Source organism: Nipponia nippon, unplaced genomic scaffold, assembly GCF_047370975.1.
Source record: "Nipponia nippon isolate SJK-2023a ecotype South Korea unplaced genomic scaffold, ASM4737097v1 scaffold_2, whole genome shotgun sequence".
Lineage (NCBI taxonomy): Eukaryota > Metazoa > Chordata > Aves > Pelecaniformes > Threskiornithidae > Nipponia > Nipponia nippon.
The window spans coordinates 108,541,482-108,557,822 of record NW_028262336.1 but is presented as its reverse complement, the minus strand read 5'-3'; the positions used below and the strand labels follow the sequence as shown (position 1 = coordinate 108,557,822).

The 16,341-nt window shown below is 36.4% G+C and overlaps 1 protein-coding gene across 19 annotated transcripts in view; it reads left to right on the top strand.

The window, feature by feature from the left end:
• PAN3 (poly(A) specific ribonuclease subunit PAN3) overlaps positions 1-16,341 on the top strand; it is an 86,401-nt gene that overhangs the window by 56,011 nt on the left and 14,049 nt on the right. For 18 of the 19 annotated variants that reach the window (XR_015705183.1, XM_087759427.1, XM_087759436.1 and 15 more), the window contains 8 exons: positions 1,518-1,765; positions 2,345-2,449; positions 3,092-3,149; positions 4,167-4,328; positions 4,496-4,612; positions 4,719-4,820; positions 12,672-12,837; positions 13,271-13,358. Coding sequence is in view for 18 of the 19 variants with exons in the window: in XM_087759427.1 (XP_087615553.1) it covers positions 1,518-1,765; positions 2,345-2,449; positions 3,092-3,149; positions 4,167-4,328; positions 4,496-4,612; positions 4,719-4,820; positions 12,672-12,837; positions 13,271-13,358 (1,046 nt within the window). In the remaining variant the exon portion in view is untranslated. The remainder of the gene's footprint in view (positions 1-1,517; positions 1,766-2,344; positions 2,450-3,091; positions 3,150-4,166; positions 4,329-4,495; positions 4,613-4,718; positions 4,821-12,671; positions 12,838-13,270; positions 13,359-16,341) is intronic. The other variant, XM_087759426.1, reaches the window with a different exon arrangement.

The following is a 16,341-nucleotide window of genomic DNA, read 5'->3' as shown; positions in this document are numbered from 1 at the left end:
ATATAGCTTCAAAATAATTTTTCCCCAACTGCTGATTAAACTGTTAATACTAAAATTGTTATTTGCTTTTGTGGTTTGTTTAAAAAAAGAAAAAAGTAAAAGTAAGAGGGATGCGACTGCTGTAGAGACAAGACACGAGTGTAAAAACACTCCTACACATTACTGATGATGCATATTGAGAGCTCTTGATTTAAGTAACTCTTGATTGAAGTAACTAAACTAGCTTTTGGTAACTAAAAAGTGTATATGCAAAAAAAAGTTCCTCTTGTTTTTGTTGCACAGATATTTGCTTAAATTGCTTCCATTTATAAGCTCTGGTAACCAGATGTTACCCAGCAAATGTCTGAGTACTAACTAACAGAATTCTTAATTAGAGAAGAGTTCTCAGCTGTCAATAGAAGATTAAATACAAAAGTTGTGTATCTTATATACTTTCAAAAAAGAATTTAGTATAACTACTATAATTCTGACTGCTAAAGAAGAGAAAGTACAGCCCAATCGGAACTGAACGACAATAAGTTTCATAGATGCTCTTCTTTGTGTTAATCTGAATACCTAGATATCTAGGATCTTCTACTGGTAATACTACGAGTTTTCTGAAGGATAATCACTACTTTGCCCTGGAAGGTTTCTTTGACATCTAAACTTTTACAAATCAGCATATCTGAGAATTGTGCATGCAATGACTCTTGAAGTTACTGAACTAGTTTTTGGTAACTAAAAAGTATGTATGTAAAAAAGTTGCCCTTATTTTTTGCCACTGATGCAATTTGTTTAGAAGCTGAGCTTCTCAAGTTTCAGTTGAGTAACGCTGAGGGTAAACACCGGTCAATAAAATAATTTTAAGCAAATTCTAAAATCTCAGTATGAATGCCTAATAGAGTTCATATTCCAAGAAGTTACTTATCTTTACATATCAAATAGGTCTTTTGGAGGATGATTTTTTGAATATAATAGTTATAGGAGAATAGGTAATTTCTCCCCAAAATTATTAAAAGTAGCATACTGTGTATTGCTCATTTGTGTGCTGTAGTTACTGGAGATCTAACTCTAATACTCATTCATAGCTGTGGAGTCGGTTCTAGTAAAAGGTGCACATGTAATTAGGTGAAGTGATTTACAGCTTGGCAAACTCCACTGATTGCTCATGTAACTTACATGAACATTCACTTACCATAAAGTCATTAATACTTTATCTTTTTGCAGATTAATAATTCTTCTAGGCACAGCATTAATTTGATTCATCTCCCCCTTTCTACTTCTTCCATGTCTTTCATTCCAGTTCTTTGTGTAGATCATTCCTTTTCTCTCTGAACTAAGCAAAGATTTTTGGGAAAATGTGCCTGTTCAGCCTTGCTCTTAATGTTTTACCTCTTAACTCTTCATATAGATGTATCGATCCTTAAGCATCTCACCTGCTCAGAATATTATTGGTAGTGAAGGCTGTTTTTTTTTCAAATTGCTAATTTTTTTGGGTGACAGATTTGATCAACAATATCTCCTTGTGTTTCTTTAAGGAATGTCACTGTCAGCAGGATCTTCTCCTCTTCATTCACCCAAAATAACTCCTCATACGTCTCCTGCTCCTCGAAGAAGAAGTCATACTCCTAACCCAGCAAACTATATGGTGCCTACTAGTGCCTCTGCTTCTGTCGCCAATGCTGTCTCTCAGCCTCCATCTACTGGCCAGGTGATCCAGAAGGAAACAGTGGGTGGAACAACGTACTTCTACACTGATACAACTCCAGCACCTCTCACAGGAATGGTATGTTTGCTTTCGATACAGAAGTGTATTGAGTTTCCAGATGCTGAATTGGTTGATACTACAGAGATTATTTTTAACACTCTGAAACCCTTATTCTGTATGAAGATTTGGCCTTTTAATTGTTGTAATTGTTCCCCCAAATCGCTGAAATGTAAGGACCAGACAATTTTTAATGTATTTTCATTTACCTCTGTGTCGAGTTTTGGGTTTTTTTTTTAATACAGCAATAGAAAGAAAGCATTTTATTTATATCTCAGTGGATACATATGTAATGAGAAAACATCAAAAATTCAGATTTTTTTTTTCCTGATAGGTTAAATAACTCTGACATTTACAGTGGAGGGGAAAAGGCGGTTACAAAAATGTTAAGATACTATGTACATACATACACACCCTGTCTTGAAATCATTGGTAGTGAGTATCACATAAGGAAATTGTAATGTATCTGACAGTATATTTGTAACGTGTACTGTGCATGAAGACTTCATAGTTCAGTAGTTCAAAGTAAAAGGCTGACAAAACTCTGTTTCCCCTCTTCTTCAGGATTTTAAACTGCTTCTTAAAATGTTTTGTTTTCAGGTATTTCCAAACTACCACATTTACCATCCAGCTGCACCTCATGTTGCTTACATGCAGCCAAAAGCAAATGCACCTTCCTTCTTCATGGCAGATGAGCTCAGACAGGTAAGGTGATAGAGAATTTAAAGGAAAATCACGTATCTTGGCAAAAACTAGAAAATCACTAATAGAAAAGAAATAGCCACTCAAAATCTGTGCAGTCAGTTTTCCCTGTGAGAATTCAAAAAGTCAAGTCCTGTAATGGATGGAGTACAACAGAGGGTGGGGGCGGGTTACAATATATGTGACTGCAATCTAAGTGCATGCCATGATTTGCTATTCAGCTAAGTTTCTTACTTCTTGTGTATTGTTTTGGTGTGCATGTGTTCATTTATGTAGCATTCCTTTAAGCAGTTTTAAGGTCTTTCACTGAAATGAAAGTATATGCAGGTGTTAGTTGATGAGCACTTCTCTGAGGGCTGGCTGTGATTTGTTACTTATTTCAGCTTTACTTTAGTAGATGCTTCTGTCAACAGTAGCTCTAGCTAATGTGTTTTCTGCAGCTCCTTCCTTCAAGAATTTACATATTTTGTTTTTAATGTTTTCAAGCTAGTGGTCTTCTCCCTGTCCCCACCCTGCCCCAACCACTTGAATCAACTCCCTATTTTAGTACAAGTAGCTGGTACTTCAAAGACAGTGTACTGTTAACTCATCAAAAATGATGACCTGAATTATAATGTTCAAAACTTGACTTAATTTGTTCTTCAGGAACTGATCAACAGACACTTAATAACTATGGCCCAGATAGATCAGGCTGATATTCCTGGTAAGTAAGTGTTTCTTATAAACTAAACTGTGATCATATTGTTCTGCAACCATGCGTATTCAACAATATCAACAACATCTTGCAAAAAACACCACCTGTTTTTAATTTTTCATGAAGCCTTAATCATCAGCCTGGACCGTGGATAACCAGATACAAACTATTTGAGAAATATGAAATTTGTTTCTTGCTTCTGATCTCTTTTTCTTCTGTAATTTTCTTCTGTTTTGAAACTCCTTAATGGTTGGGAATACTTAATTGCTGCAAAAAGAAAAATCATTAAGGCCTCGTGAAGAACAGCATTGTATTACTTTGTAGATATTAGGTATCCCTTTAAAGGATGCATATATTTTCAAAGGCTGTATATAAACTAGCAAATTAGTTTGTTTTAAAGTGAATTGGCTGGTGTGTCAGAGAAGGCTTTGTACTAGTTGTCAGTACAACAGTAAAAAAAAAATGCAGTTTAATTTACTAATCCAGATGAAGTACAAGTGTATCTCTTCTTGCAAGGGTAATCTCTTACTCTGATTTGTAAACATTCAGCACGTCTCCCTCTCTGTCTCTCACTGTTTTCTAAACCAGTATGTTAAAACATGCAAGATTCAGATTTGCTTTTTTGTGATGAAAACAGGGTTCTTAGAGTGGTATGAAGTCTGTATGGAAATTGGTGCTGGTTTATGAATCTGTGCAGGACAAAAACACCAGAGAAAGGCCATTTAGAAGGGTGAATTTTTAAGGCAAATGAGAAACTGGCAGATGGAACTATGCGTCTGTTCTCTTGATTTTACTTGGTGTAACTGTTTTTTTGAAGACAATTATTCTAGCTCTGTGGAATCTCCTCCAGGAACCTATCTATTGGTAGCAAAGAATAAGTAGTGAATTTTAACTTTACATGCTCCTAAAAGATGGTGCAAAGAATTTACGTATTAATGACAGTCATTTTAATCTTCTCTGCTGCTGTAATAACTTTCTCAAAGTCAACTGACGACTAATATATTTCTGTGAATAAACTGATTTTAGCAGTTCCTGCGGAAGTGGACAGCTACCACAGTCTCTTTCCTTTGGAACCACTGCCACCGCCCAATCGGATACAGAAAACAAGCAACTTTGGGTACATTACATCATGCTATAAAGCTGTAAATAGTAAAGATGACCTGCCATATTGCCTTCGGAGGATACATGGTGAGAAAAATTTAGTTGTCTGAGTAAGACTAGCATTCCTAAGCATCCTAGTCATATTTTTATGTCTGGTTGCTTTTCAGTAGTTTCAGAAGAAATGTTAAAGTAAAAAAATTCTCCCCCAAAACATTACATTTTAAACCATGTTTTTTTTTTTTTTTCTTTTCTAGGTTTTCGTCTTGTTAACACAAAGTGCATGGTATTGGTTGACATGTGGAAAAAAATTCAGCACTCAAATATAGTAACCTTGCGTGAAGTGTTTACCACTAAAGCATTTGGAGAACATTGTAAGTTTTTTTTGGTTTTGGGTTTGGTCCCGCCCCAAATGATGTGTTGAGACTTTTTTTCTAAATATGCTTGAGTTAGTAATTGTCACCTGTTTCTATTTTTAAGCTCTTGTGTTTGCATACGATTTTCATGCTGGAGGAGAAACTATGATGAGCAGACACTTCAATGACCCTAGTGCTGATGCCTATTTCACAAAACGAAAATGGGGTAACGAAAATACATTATCATACAATACTTCTGTAAACTATTTCTAATACTTAAGCAGTAAATAACTGGTCAGAAATAGTCTTCCAACTTAATTTTTTAGCTAATCTGTTCTGTCATATCATAAGCTGATCTTCACTTTCTGTTTGTAAAATTTCTGAATAGAATTTTTTTTTTACATAACAGAAAAGTATAATGAGTTAAAAGTTAAGGTAAAAGTCTACCAATGAACAATTTACTTTTCTGGTCACGTTTGACTTATGACTAATTTGCAAAATTGACATCAGTTTGTAAGGGAATTACAATTCTTTGACAGGGAAATAAGTTTGAATGGGATTGGGAGCCAAGAACTCTGGGGTCCTAATTATAGGTCTGTCACTGAGTGACACCTGACACTTATTGGAAGTGTTTCCAAGATCATAAAAGACACATGCTGTGTCAATTTGATGCTTGCTGTTCAGGTGCCTTCCACTTAAATTTTTTTTTTCTTCCTCATAAAGTGTTATGAGGAGTAATTACAGTATGTTATTTAATGTTTTGAAATGTGAAGTACTATTTAAGACAAGAAATGGATTGAAAAATCCCTGTAACATGTATTCTGTTCAGATGCAAACTTCACATCATAGGTCTGATTTTTTTCAGATTTATACTATGGCTTCAGGAGACTCACTAAAGCTACATCTACATTCATAAATAAAATCTGTCACAGCATGGTCTGTGGCTCAGCAAGTCGTCCAGCAGAGCTCATATCCATATGGCTAAAGCCTCTTCACCTCCAAAACAGTATGCTGCCAATCATACTGCCTATTAGGACCAATTCGTGACCCATGCAGTCCTACAAACTGCATCCAGATGTTGTCTGGAACACAACAGGGCAAAGCTATTAGTAGAGCCCAGTGCCATGCTGAGAAAGAGATGCTCACAGCTGAATGGAATCACAGAAAGACTTAGGGTAGGAACGTGTCCTCGGAGCTCATTTGGCCCAACTTCCTGCTCTAGGCAGGACCAACCCTGAAATTAAATCCAGCAGTAGGGACAATCAGAGGACTATGACCTGGCCTTGTTTATTTTATTAGAGTAGATTTCCCTAAATGTCTTTAGGCTGCCAGTGTATACAGAGAAGCAGAAGCTAAGGTTTCTTCTTGTGCCTTTTGAAACTAGAGCTTTTAGCTGTGAATGAAATCTGTTTCAAAGGTTGACATGGAAAACTTGCCTATCTGGTAGATCAGAGTACAGTGGATTGGTAGTGTGTGAATGCATTCAAAGGCTTGTAGATCCCTTATATACTGAATAATTCCCACTGGCTTTGCACTGAGCCGACCGGTGTAAAGTGAGGCTGGAACTTGAGTTCCACCATTGGTTTTGGTGGTAATATCTCAGACAGAGGAAACCCTAGTTTGACTTGTCACATCCTGTGGCAAGTCAAAGAATAATAATTACAAATTCAGTGAGCCTGTTGTGAAACTGACTTGGTAGGATAAACCTGGAACACCTACTGCCAGGTTAATGACTATTATGTGCAGGACTAGACTTCTGAGTGTCTCCCACCCATGGTTTTCAATTTCCATGCAAATCAGTCCTTGTTATGTTTTCATACCTCTCCTAGAGCATTATAGAAGAATGATGTCTGTTCTAGATAAAATAATAGAAGTTATAATAAAATTCTTGGGGACACATTCTTTTGCCACAGTGGAAAAGATTAAGTTTTGCTCCTATAAAGGGCAGTCATGTCTCGTTATTCCGTCAAAGTTCTTTGAATGAAGATCCAGTAGGTAGGTTAATAACTGGTTAGAAGATAAGAAACATAGTATAAGAGTGAACAGTTGATTTTCACAGTGAAGGGAGATCACTGATGGGGTCTCACAAGAATATGTGCTGGGAGTTGTATTTCTTAACACATTCACTTATTTGCACCGAAGATAAATAACGGTCTGTCAAAGTTTGCTGATAATACCAAATTATTTGGATTGTTAAAAACAAAGGCCAATTGTGATGGATTGCAGAAGGATCTTACAAGACTGGGACTCTTGGCAATAATCTAGCAGGTGATGTAAACCAATGTGATGGAGAGGGAAAGCATAACTCTAATGTTAAACACAAAATTGTGGCCTCTGTTGTGGCTGTTTCCACTCAATAATAGATCTGGGGTTATAGTTAAGTAGATTAAGGAAAATATTTTCCTCTTGCTGAATAGCAGTAAATAGGAAATGGATTGTTGTAGACTATTAAGAAGAGAGTAAACAATGAAACGGAAGACATGGTGTTCAAGATGTGGGTGCATCGTAGACTTGTGTCTGTAGTTGTGGTCCTCCTTACACACTTTGAAGGGCGTAGAAGAACAGCAAAGAAGTTGAAGAGATGACAGGGATGATCAAACGCATGGAACAGCTTCTGTATAAAGAACAGCAAAGTGGAATAATACTTTCCATACTCTTAAAGATGGACAGGAACATGATGGGGTTAAAAATGACTGCAATATGGTAGGTGTCCGAAAAGTCATCAGGGATAAAGGAAAAATGAATAAGCAACAATAATTTGCTATTTCTTCCAGCCTAGAACTAGAAACTGACAAATGAAACTGGGCAGGTGGCAAATTAAAAACCTGTGTAAAGATAATTAAGACATGGAACTTTGTCACAGATTATCGTGGACATTTACCTGAGCTCAAGGGGAAAGTGGGCTTACTCATGGAGGAAAAATACTTGAGGACTGTTAGCTGCAAAGACACTATCTCTAGCTCAGGAGTTCTCTGAGCTGCAAATCATTGGAGGCTAGTACAATATTCTATTTGTTTATATTCATACCCTCAGGTATCTATTGCAAGCTACTGTTCTTATTTTAGTGTGTCTTTGAAACAGGCCAGTGAGCTATCTGAACCGTTTATTTGACCTACTCATGACTTCCTTCTGTAGGCAGGGATGGCCTTTGAAACTGGAAATGAGACATCAATTTCTCTTCTGCCAAACCAAAGTATTACTTAATTAAAATGAACTGTTGTGGCAGAACTTACAGGGACGATAACTCTCTCTTGCCTGTGGCACTTCTCATTACCTGCTCTTCCAGTCTTTTTATTGCATAAATTAGAAAAAAAACTCACCTGAAATTCCCCAATTTTGCCAAATCTTTCTGCACATCTTTGCTTTGGCCTTTCTTTTTTGGTAACTGCTGCTTTCTAGTCTGGTCCTCAGTAGAAGGAGCAATTTGAGAGAAAAATAAGATTGCATACCTATAACTTGATTTCTCAGAATTGCCTGCCTTCACGGATCCTTTCTCCATCCCCTCACAGAGTTTCTTGGCCGTCTGCCTGCCTAGAGGAGACTCCCAAGAGAAGCAGGGGAATGGATGGAAGTTGGGTACTCTGCAGCATGAGGCCCAGATTAGTACAGTTGCTTTTAAAGGTTTTAGGAGGCACAACACTGTGAACCTGATCAGTGAACTCAGAGAATTTGATTTCAGGTATGCAACCTTATTTATGTTGAACACTCCGGTTGGCAACATGAGACTTCAACAGTTAAAAGATGAGGATTATGGTTTACATAGCTGTCTTGCATGTCACTGGTGTCAGTGTGGTCAGTCTTGGGTTTTTTTCTTTCTGCCATGTTATTTACACACCCTGTAACAGAACTACTTTGGAAGAGATTTGGTGTGGGGAAAAAAAAAATAGCAGCTTACGTTTATTTTTATACTGTAAACAAATGTCTTTGTTGCTTCTGAATTCTATGGAATTTATTTCTTGTGTTCTTTATGCAATGAAATATCTTCTTTCTTCAAGTGGTACAGTGTGATAATATGATGTTGTTCTGTCATATTTTACTAAATTTTCACAGGTCTTAAAATCAGGAGTCTGACTTTTCAGTTAATTATTACTCGGAGTACATTGATTTGAAAAGCACCTTTTTTTTTTTTTTTTTAAATTCTCATTCCTTATGTTTCCTCAATACACTTTTATTTCTGTCAAAGTATCTAAACATTAAATCTATCATTCTGGAACTTGTTGGTTTTCTTTCACCTTTCTGGTATTTCTTAACTTCAGATTATAGTAGATGTTAGTGCATTTGTCTCTGCAGAAATGATGTTCTCTTTAAATTAGCAAGTTAGCCCAAAAGTACTGAAATGTTGTTCTTAACAGTCCAATAATTAAATGGTAAACCGCATTTGGAATGTATGCATTTTAAAACTATTGGCTAGAAAATCCTGGCAAATTAACAATAACTATCCACTGCTGTCAGTAAGGTTTTTTCTTTGTCCTGATGAGCTTTTGTGGTTGGCAGAGATAAGCATGCCTTTAATATGTCCTTTGGTCTGCTTATTAAAAACGCTCTGAGTAATTAAATGTTGTTGTACATGCTGTTAATAGTAGTTTTCAGCACCTCAGATTCTGCTTTTCAGCAAACAAATACTTTCTAATGAAGGCAGGCAAGTTTTCTGGACCTTGTTTTCCTTTGGACACATTAGTAATAGTATGTAATGCACAAAAATGGACTTTACTGCTGACTCTACAGTTTTTGCATCCACAGTTGCTGAATGTTCTTTCAAAAAATACCTCTTCCATTGAAAAAGGAATAAGTTGTGTACTTAGACTGTGATCAGGAGAAAGAATATATGAATATTGAAAGTCAACATGATGTTTTTGAGGACAAAATATGTGACTAATAATTATCCTAAAAAACCTTTGCCAAAAGCTACAACTTTTTCAAAGTAAACTCAAGTTTTCAATATCTTCAGATTTTTTACAAAATGTAGTGCTGCACTAGTAGTTCAGAACCGTTCTGTGTATTGAAAACTGGGAAATGTAAAACCGAGGCCCAGGTTTCCCTGGAGAAGGGGCAGAAATGAAGGCTACTGCCTTTATCTTACTTTCAGTACTTTAACTCAGGAGCACTAAGCAAACACTGAAGAATTCATGGTTCTCAATGTAGAAGACTGATTTACAGGCCTGAGAGGCTCAATTTAGTGAGCAGCGAAATCTTTCATCAGGCTTCTTTCCCCCCCCCCCCATAACTGTCTGAGAATTGCTGTTTGTTAGCATGCTTTCTGACAGTGTTCCTGATGATATAAAATAGGTCCTGCTACTGGTGGTCCCAGCTCTTCCTTCCCACCCCAGGGCTATCCCTGGCTTTATCCTTGCTCTGGGGAACTGAATTTCATTTGAATGCTTTTTTTAACAAACAAAAAAGAAGTATACACACAAACACACACCAGTGCAAAGGGGATATTTCTTGCTCAGCGGAGAACATCATACCACAGAATTTAAAAATAAATAATGCTGACAAGGAGTTTATTTTAACTTGGCAAGGAAAAATAATGGATAACCTGTGGTTTTGAAATGGCAGTTCTTTAATTTTTAATCTTCTCCATTAGTATCTATGCTCTGCATCTCAGAGAGATGAAAGTAGTGGGAGGGTCTGCCCTGCAGTAGGTGGGAAGAACAGAATCTGAAATTTTGCATGTTGGGGCTGTGGATTCAGCCTGTGGTGGGAAGCCTTTTTCAAATCAACCATGAAGTCTCTAAAATACCACTTCTTGACATAAAGTAGTTCTGGTCATTTTTGTAACATCTTATATTCTCGTTACGTTTTTTCACTGTGTTGAGTACTTTTTGGAAAGCTTTCCAAAGCTTTTTGTGTTTTGCCTGAACAGTAAGTTTTTGGGTTTCATCTCCTTGGGTCCTTGCTCACGTGCCATCTGTGGTGGGCTTGATGGGCCTTTGTGGGACATACTTCGTAGTCAGCATTGCAGCAAACTGAACTGTTTTTAATCTTACTTGATTTGAACAGATAGATATGTAAGAGGGCATTTCAAAACTGATTCTTTCATTGTTTTAGCTTGTACCTTTAGTGTATGGGAACGTGGGGTGCAGCCAACCAGTCTCAAAGCAGCAGCCTTGATTCAGCTGTAGCCTCAAGCGAGTCTTTCCAGTAGTAAAATAATGTTGTTGCTTGATTGAGATTTTCTGATAGAGGGGGAGAAGCTGTGTTGAACTCTGATCTTTCAGCTTTTCAACGTATGTTGAATATTCTCTTGGTTATGTTGCCTTTATCTGGAAATCAAAGGGCAAGTGCTGTTGTTTTCAAGAGTTGCATGCAGAAAAATAACTCCCAAGTTTTGGCTTTTCTCTCTTTTTGGGATGTTATAGCAAAATTTGTTCTGGAAATATTTATTTCACACAGATATAACTGTGTCTTACAGTGTCCATACACATTCCTGTTAAACATATCACACACATTGCTGTTTAGCAAATAGGAAGTGTATTCTGTAGCAAGTAGTAACTAGAGAAGGAGCCTCGACTAATAAAGGAGGTTATATCTCCTCAGTCGCTTTGTATCATCATAATTTTTGTCATGCTGAAGAAGAGAGAATCATGAGGGGAAAAAAGTTTGCTATGTGAGACTTCTGGTATGCTGTTTTGTGGGAAGTGATTTGCATAATGATTCATCAGGAGGCCAGAAGAAACAAAGAATATCTCATTATATTCAGCCTTCAGTAGACATGCCAGGCTTTTTGCTATTTAAAGCAGTCAGTGTCTTGATCTTTGTCATCTAAACCAAAGCACCTTAAACCTGAAAAATGAACTAAACCAAAGCTCAGAAATGAAAGCTGGGAACATTCCCAGCCCATCACCCTGAAATCAGTAAAATTGTGAAGTAAAAGTTTTCCAGTAATCTGTTTCACTTTTTAACTCTCGCATATATGTGTTTGTGCGTACACATGCAAGCGCGAACACACACACACACAAACTTATTTTGAGCAAGTGCACAGATGTTGATATGCTCCTGAGGGGGCGGGGGGGGAACAAAACCAAATTAAAAAAATGAATAAATGTTTGGAGGAGAGGAGTGCAATCAGTTTACAACTGAATCAGATGCTTACACGATTTTAGTGGATACTGATGATATTACTGGCCTCAAAATTAGCAAAATCAGTACTGAGGCAACCTCATGAAATGCCTATCATGTTTTGTAAAATTAAGATGCACTGTCTTACTGTGGATGTATTTTCTTCTCTTACTTCAGCATCGTGCCGTGCAAACAGTAGCAACCTCTTTGTATTACATGCATCTTACTAAAAATAAGATATCTATATCTTTATTTTTTCTTCTCTGGCTCAGTATTACTCAGAAACAGTTTGCAATGTAGAATTCGGGTGTGTGTTTGCAAAGAATTAGTTTTACTTTTGAAAAGAGGACTACAAATCCATTTAGAAGGGGAGCAATGCATTGCTTTCATATGGCCCATTGAACAGGGCTCATGCAGTGATGACTTGTCAGGGAGTTGGGTTGCAGCAGAACATACGTGACATTGTGTTCAGTGATGTTTAACCACCAAATCTTCCAGTCTGATTTGTCCATGTGATTTGAAACTAGCTTGTTATTTCGTCTTATCAGATGACAGACAACGTTTAATTTGTGAACCTTCCTACAATAGAGGAGGTAAAATACGATCTGTTGCAGCTATTGTGGTACATGCTCATTGTTTCAGAATACCGGCATTCTTACTTCTGAAGTACCTGCATATTTTGATGTACCGCCCACTTTCAGGAATTTCTAACCAGTGCTCTTTTTGTAGTGATTACTCATCCTAAACTTTAAAAATCAGCATAGTTTTCGTGAACGTGAGAGTGAAAATCATGCCTAATGAATTGTCAGCATTTTAAAATGTGGTGTCTTTCTAAAAAAAACCCAACTCAAACCAAACAAAAAAGCCCTCAACCCAACCATTAAAGCACAACAAATAAGTCTTTTGAGGACTGTTAAGAGTTGAATGAGTATGTGAATTAATTGTATAATTCAAAATGTGCTAACTTTTAATTTTATGTAGTAGCCTTTTGTTGATGCTTACAACATTTTGCTTCTAGGTCAGCATGATGGACCTCTACCACGGCAGCATGCTGGATTGCTTCCAGAGTCTTTGATATGGGCATATATTGTGCAGCTCAGCTCTGCGTTACGGACCATTCATACAGCAGGACTGGCGTGCCGAGTTATGGATCCAACCAAGATTCTAGTAACGGGCAAAACAAGGTAATGAAAGTGTTCATTCTCACTGTGTACTGTGATCATGGTAGCTGCTGACCACACCCCTGTTATGGAAATAACAAAGTCTAACTAGAAAGTTCTGTTACTTTTAACTGGCATGAGACTAAAAATGAATACATGCTAAAACTTGTAAATTTTTTTTAAAGTTCTTTTTAAACATATTTTGGGAAGACTTATGCATTATCCTCAAAGTACTGTTCAGATTCACTACTGACAATTTAGAAATTTGTTGATTTATTTGTAACCTGAAGGCTGTCTGTTGCAGTTTATCAAGTAGTAATAGTAACTTGCTTCATAGTAATTTGCTAAGTACTGATGACGTTTTGTCAATCAAAGCATTCAATGAATGCTAGAGGAAAAATGGAGTAACCAACAAAATTTAATGACACTTTTTCCTTTTCTCTTCTTGTTCCTAAAGGTTACGAGTTAATTGTGTTGGAATCTTTGACGTTTTGACATTTGACAACAGTCAAAATAATCCACTGGCATTAATGGCTCAGTTTCAGGTAAGACAACCGTGCCATATGTTGGTGACTTGGCACAAGGAGTACTGAAAACCAGTGTGATTCCTTTTTGAAGACAAGTATTTTAATTAAACTGTAGTCCAGTATATCTATCTCTAAATAACTGTATTTTTTTTCATTCCTTATTTGATCTTGGTTCTGCCATGCATTATTCAAATTTGCTTGTAGTTTAGAAATGTGAACGCTCATTTTGCTATCTTCTGCTTCTAAAATTTCAACAAACTCACCAAAGAGGTTGAACTATTAATATTTAACAAATTTAAATCAGAAATGGTTGGAAATATGAATTTCTAAAGGAAGGAGAAGAAAAATTTTACATTTAGTGTTAGAGACCAAAAAATAATGGTTCAGTAACAGTTTTTGCTCTGCTTTCTCTTTTGTTATTGTGACAAAAATAACTAAGTGTTGAATACCTTTTCACAGAGGAGTAAGAGATCTTTTAAATAACTGCACTTAGGCCTTCTCCTCACTCCTAAAAGGTTCTAGTGTATCTTTATTTTAGGCTCCTAGTTTTTCCATGCTCTCCTGGCGTTCTCTGAAGCGTGGACTGTGCATAATTCCTGAATTAAGAAGAATCCCTTTAGACTTAACAAAAACTGTTCCACAGTCATCTGGAGCATCACTGTGTACAGGAGTGCCTCTTTCCCTAACTTCCCCTCAGGGTAAAGTACGTTGCTTCAGCAGTCATCACATACCCTGTCCATACTGGGAGTGAAAGACTACAGTAGGGAGTTGGATTTAATTTATTTTCATTAATTGAGCTTATTCACTGTGAGAAAATTGCTCCTTCGGAGTCTTCCAGTAATAAATGAAATGTTTGAACTTTGGCCAGGCAGAAACTAGTTTATTGGAGACCATGTCCTAGAACATAGCAACTTTTTTTTTTTTTTGAATGATACAGTAAAGCAATTTTCAGTGTACTTTGAGTACATCAAAGGATTTCCCCCCTGCCCAGCTACATATCAATGGGCTTTTGGTAATCATTTAGTGGAAAACAGCTGAGAGAAGATAGGAATACATGCAAGTGAGGGATTCCATGCCTAAAAATGTAATGAGTTTTTTTTTTTTTACTCTAAATACTTCTTCAAATTTTATTTTAATTGCAGCTGGGAAAGAGATCCTCCTGAGATGTTATGACATTCAAGTAATTTTAAAGCAAAACGTTCAATGTACTTGGAGGTACAAATCTAAAAATACTCGCAGGTACATGAATCTGTCAAAACCACTTACCACCATAGCAGCCCAACACTTGGCAACTAACTTGCTTGGTAATGCCTAGTTTTGTTTAGGGGGGATGTTTTTGCATGTTTTATACATTGTTAGTATCCAAATTGTTCAGGTATCATTGCTAAACCAGAAAAGAAGTACTATTAAATACATAGTTTGGAAGATCTAAACTGGAGTTGGAAAATGTAGTACTGCCTTCTTTTTTGTTGCTTCCTCTAGAAAGGCTAGGCTTTCACTATCCATTTTGTTTCTTCAGAGATTCTGGACTGAGTTCACTCCTTGAAATTCAGGAGTCATTTATCATCCTCTACCTTTGTTTGCCCTAGCCAGATAAAATTTCAAAATAACAGCTGCTGCTTGTCCTTTTTCCTCTCAATCCATGACCCAGTTCCTGAATTCCTCTGGGACTCCTGTGACTGTTAAAAATGTAGGTTATCTCTTGGTTTACTGCCCAGCTAATATGCATTTCCTTGTTGCTGTCTTCAATGGAGGAAGGTATATTTTTGTTAACATTTGTCACTTTCTGGCTATTTCCCATTGTTAATATAGATAGGAAAGAGTTTGGCCAGAACAGCAAGGCACTATGTAAAAGGAATGCAATTGTTCTTTACAATCTGTGTTAAACACATTAATTTATATGATCATTTAAGAGTTAAATAAAGGCAACAATAAGGGAAGCTAAAAAGAAGTAAATGAAATATGAATGGCCGTTTGCATTAAATCAAGATGTTAAACCTGTATAAGTTCCAGTACATCACTTCTCACCCCACGATTCTTGTGTTAGTCAGTTATGAGATACAGATGGCAAAACTGTAAATGGTGATGGAGGAAACAGTAGAAATGTTTAATAAATATTTCTGTATTTGGAATAAAATGAATGTGAGTCCTCTCCATACAAAATGAAGAGAAAACATAAGTTTTATTGATTTAATGAGGGCTATAAGGTTATATTTGCTCAAAGTAAATATTTTTAATGTAGCAAACCAAAATAACTTTCGCACACACCTCCCCAAATTTAAAGAAAATAGCTGAAGAAGCATCTGAAGTATTAATGTTGACTTTAAAAAAAAAAAAAATCAAAAAATCTAGGAACTTGGAGGTACTTCTAAGTGCAATTCCAGAACTTAAAAGCATAAGTGAATCCACAGAATTGTAGAGTGGTTGAGCTGATATTGATCCAAGCAAAGCAGTGGAACAGAATAAACAAAAAAATGACAGTTTCAAAGAGTTTATGGAAAATGGATCTTGTCAAAAATAAGATTTATTTGACTAGCTTACATGTCTGGCTGATAAAGCCAAGTATATAAAATGCTGAGGTATCTCCAGGGCATTTGGCATAGTAGCACATACCTCTTTAATATTTAAAAAAAAAAAAAAATGCAGAAGGGAAAGGGTACCTATTCAATTAACTTTTAAATTGCTCATTGACATATTTGTAATTCATTTGATAACAGGGAGACATTAATGAGGAGGGACATTTCTGAGTTTATCTCCTAGGGGCTGGTTTTTAGTCTAATGCTATTTAATATTTCTAGCAATGAACTAGGTGATGGTGATAAAATCTTTGCTGGCAGAGCTTTCAGGAGATAAAAAGATAGGTTGGTACAGGTTACAGTTGTGAATTGAATTGCTAATTAAATGGTCATTTATTGCATGCAAGATACATTTTTGAACAAATGCCAGCCTGTACTTAAAAGGTGTAAAGCTCTTCCTTGAAGTTGAGAATCAGTTTAGTATG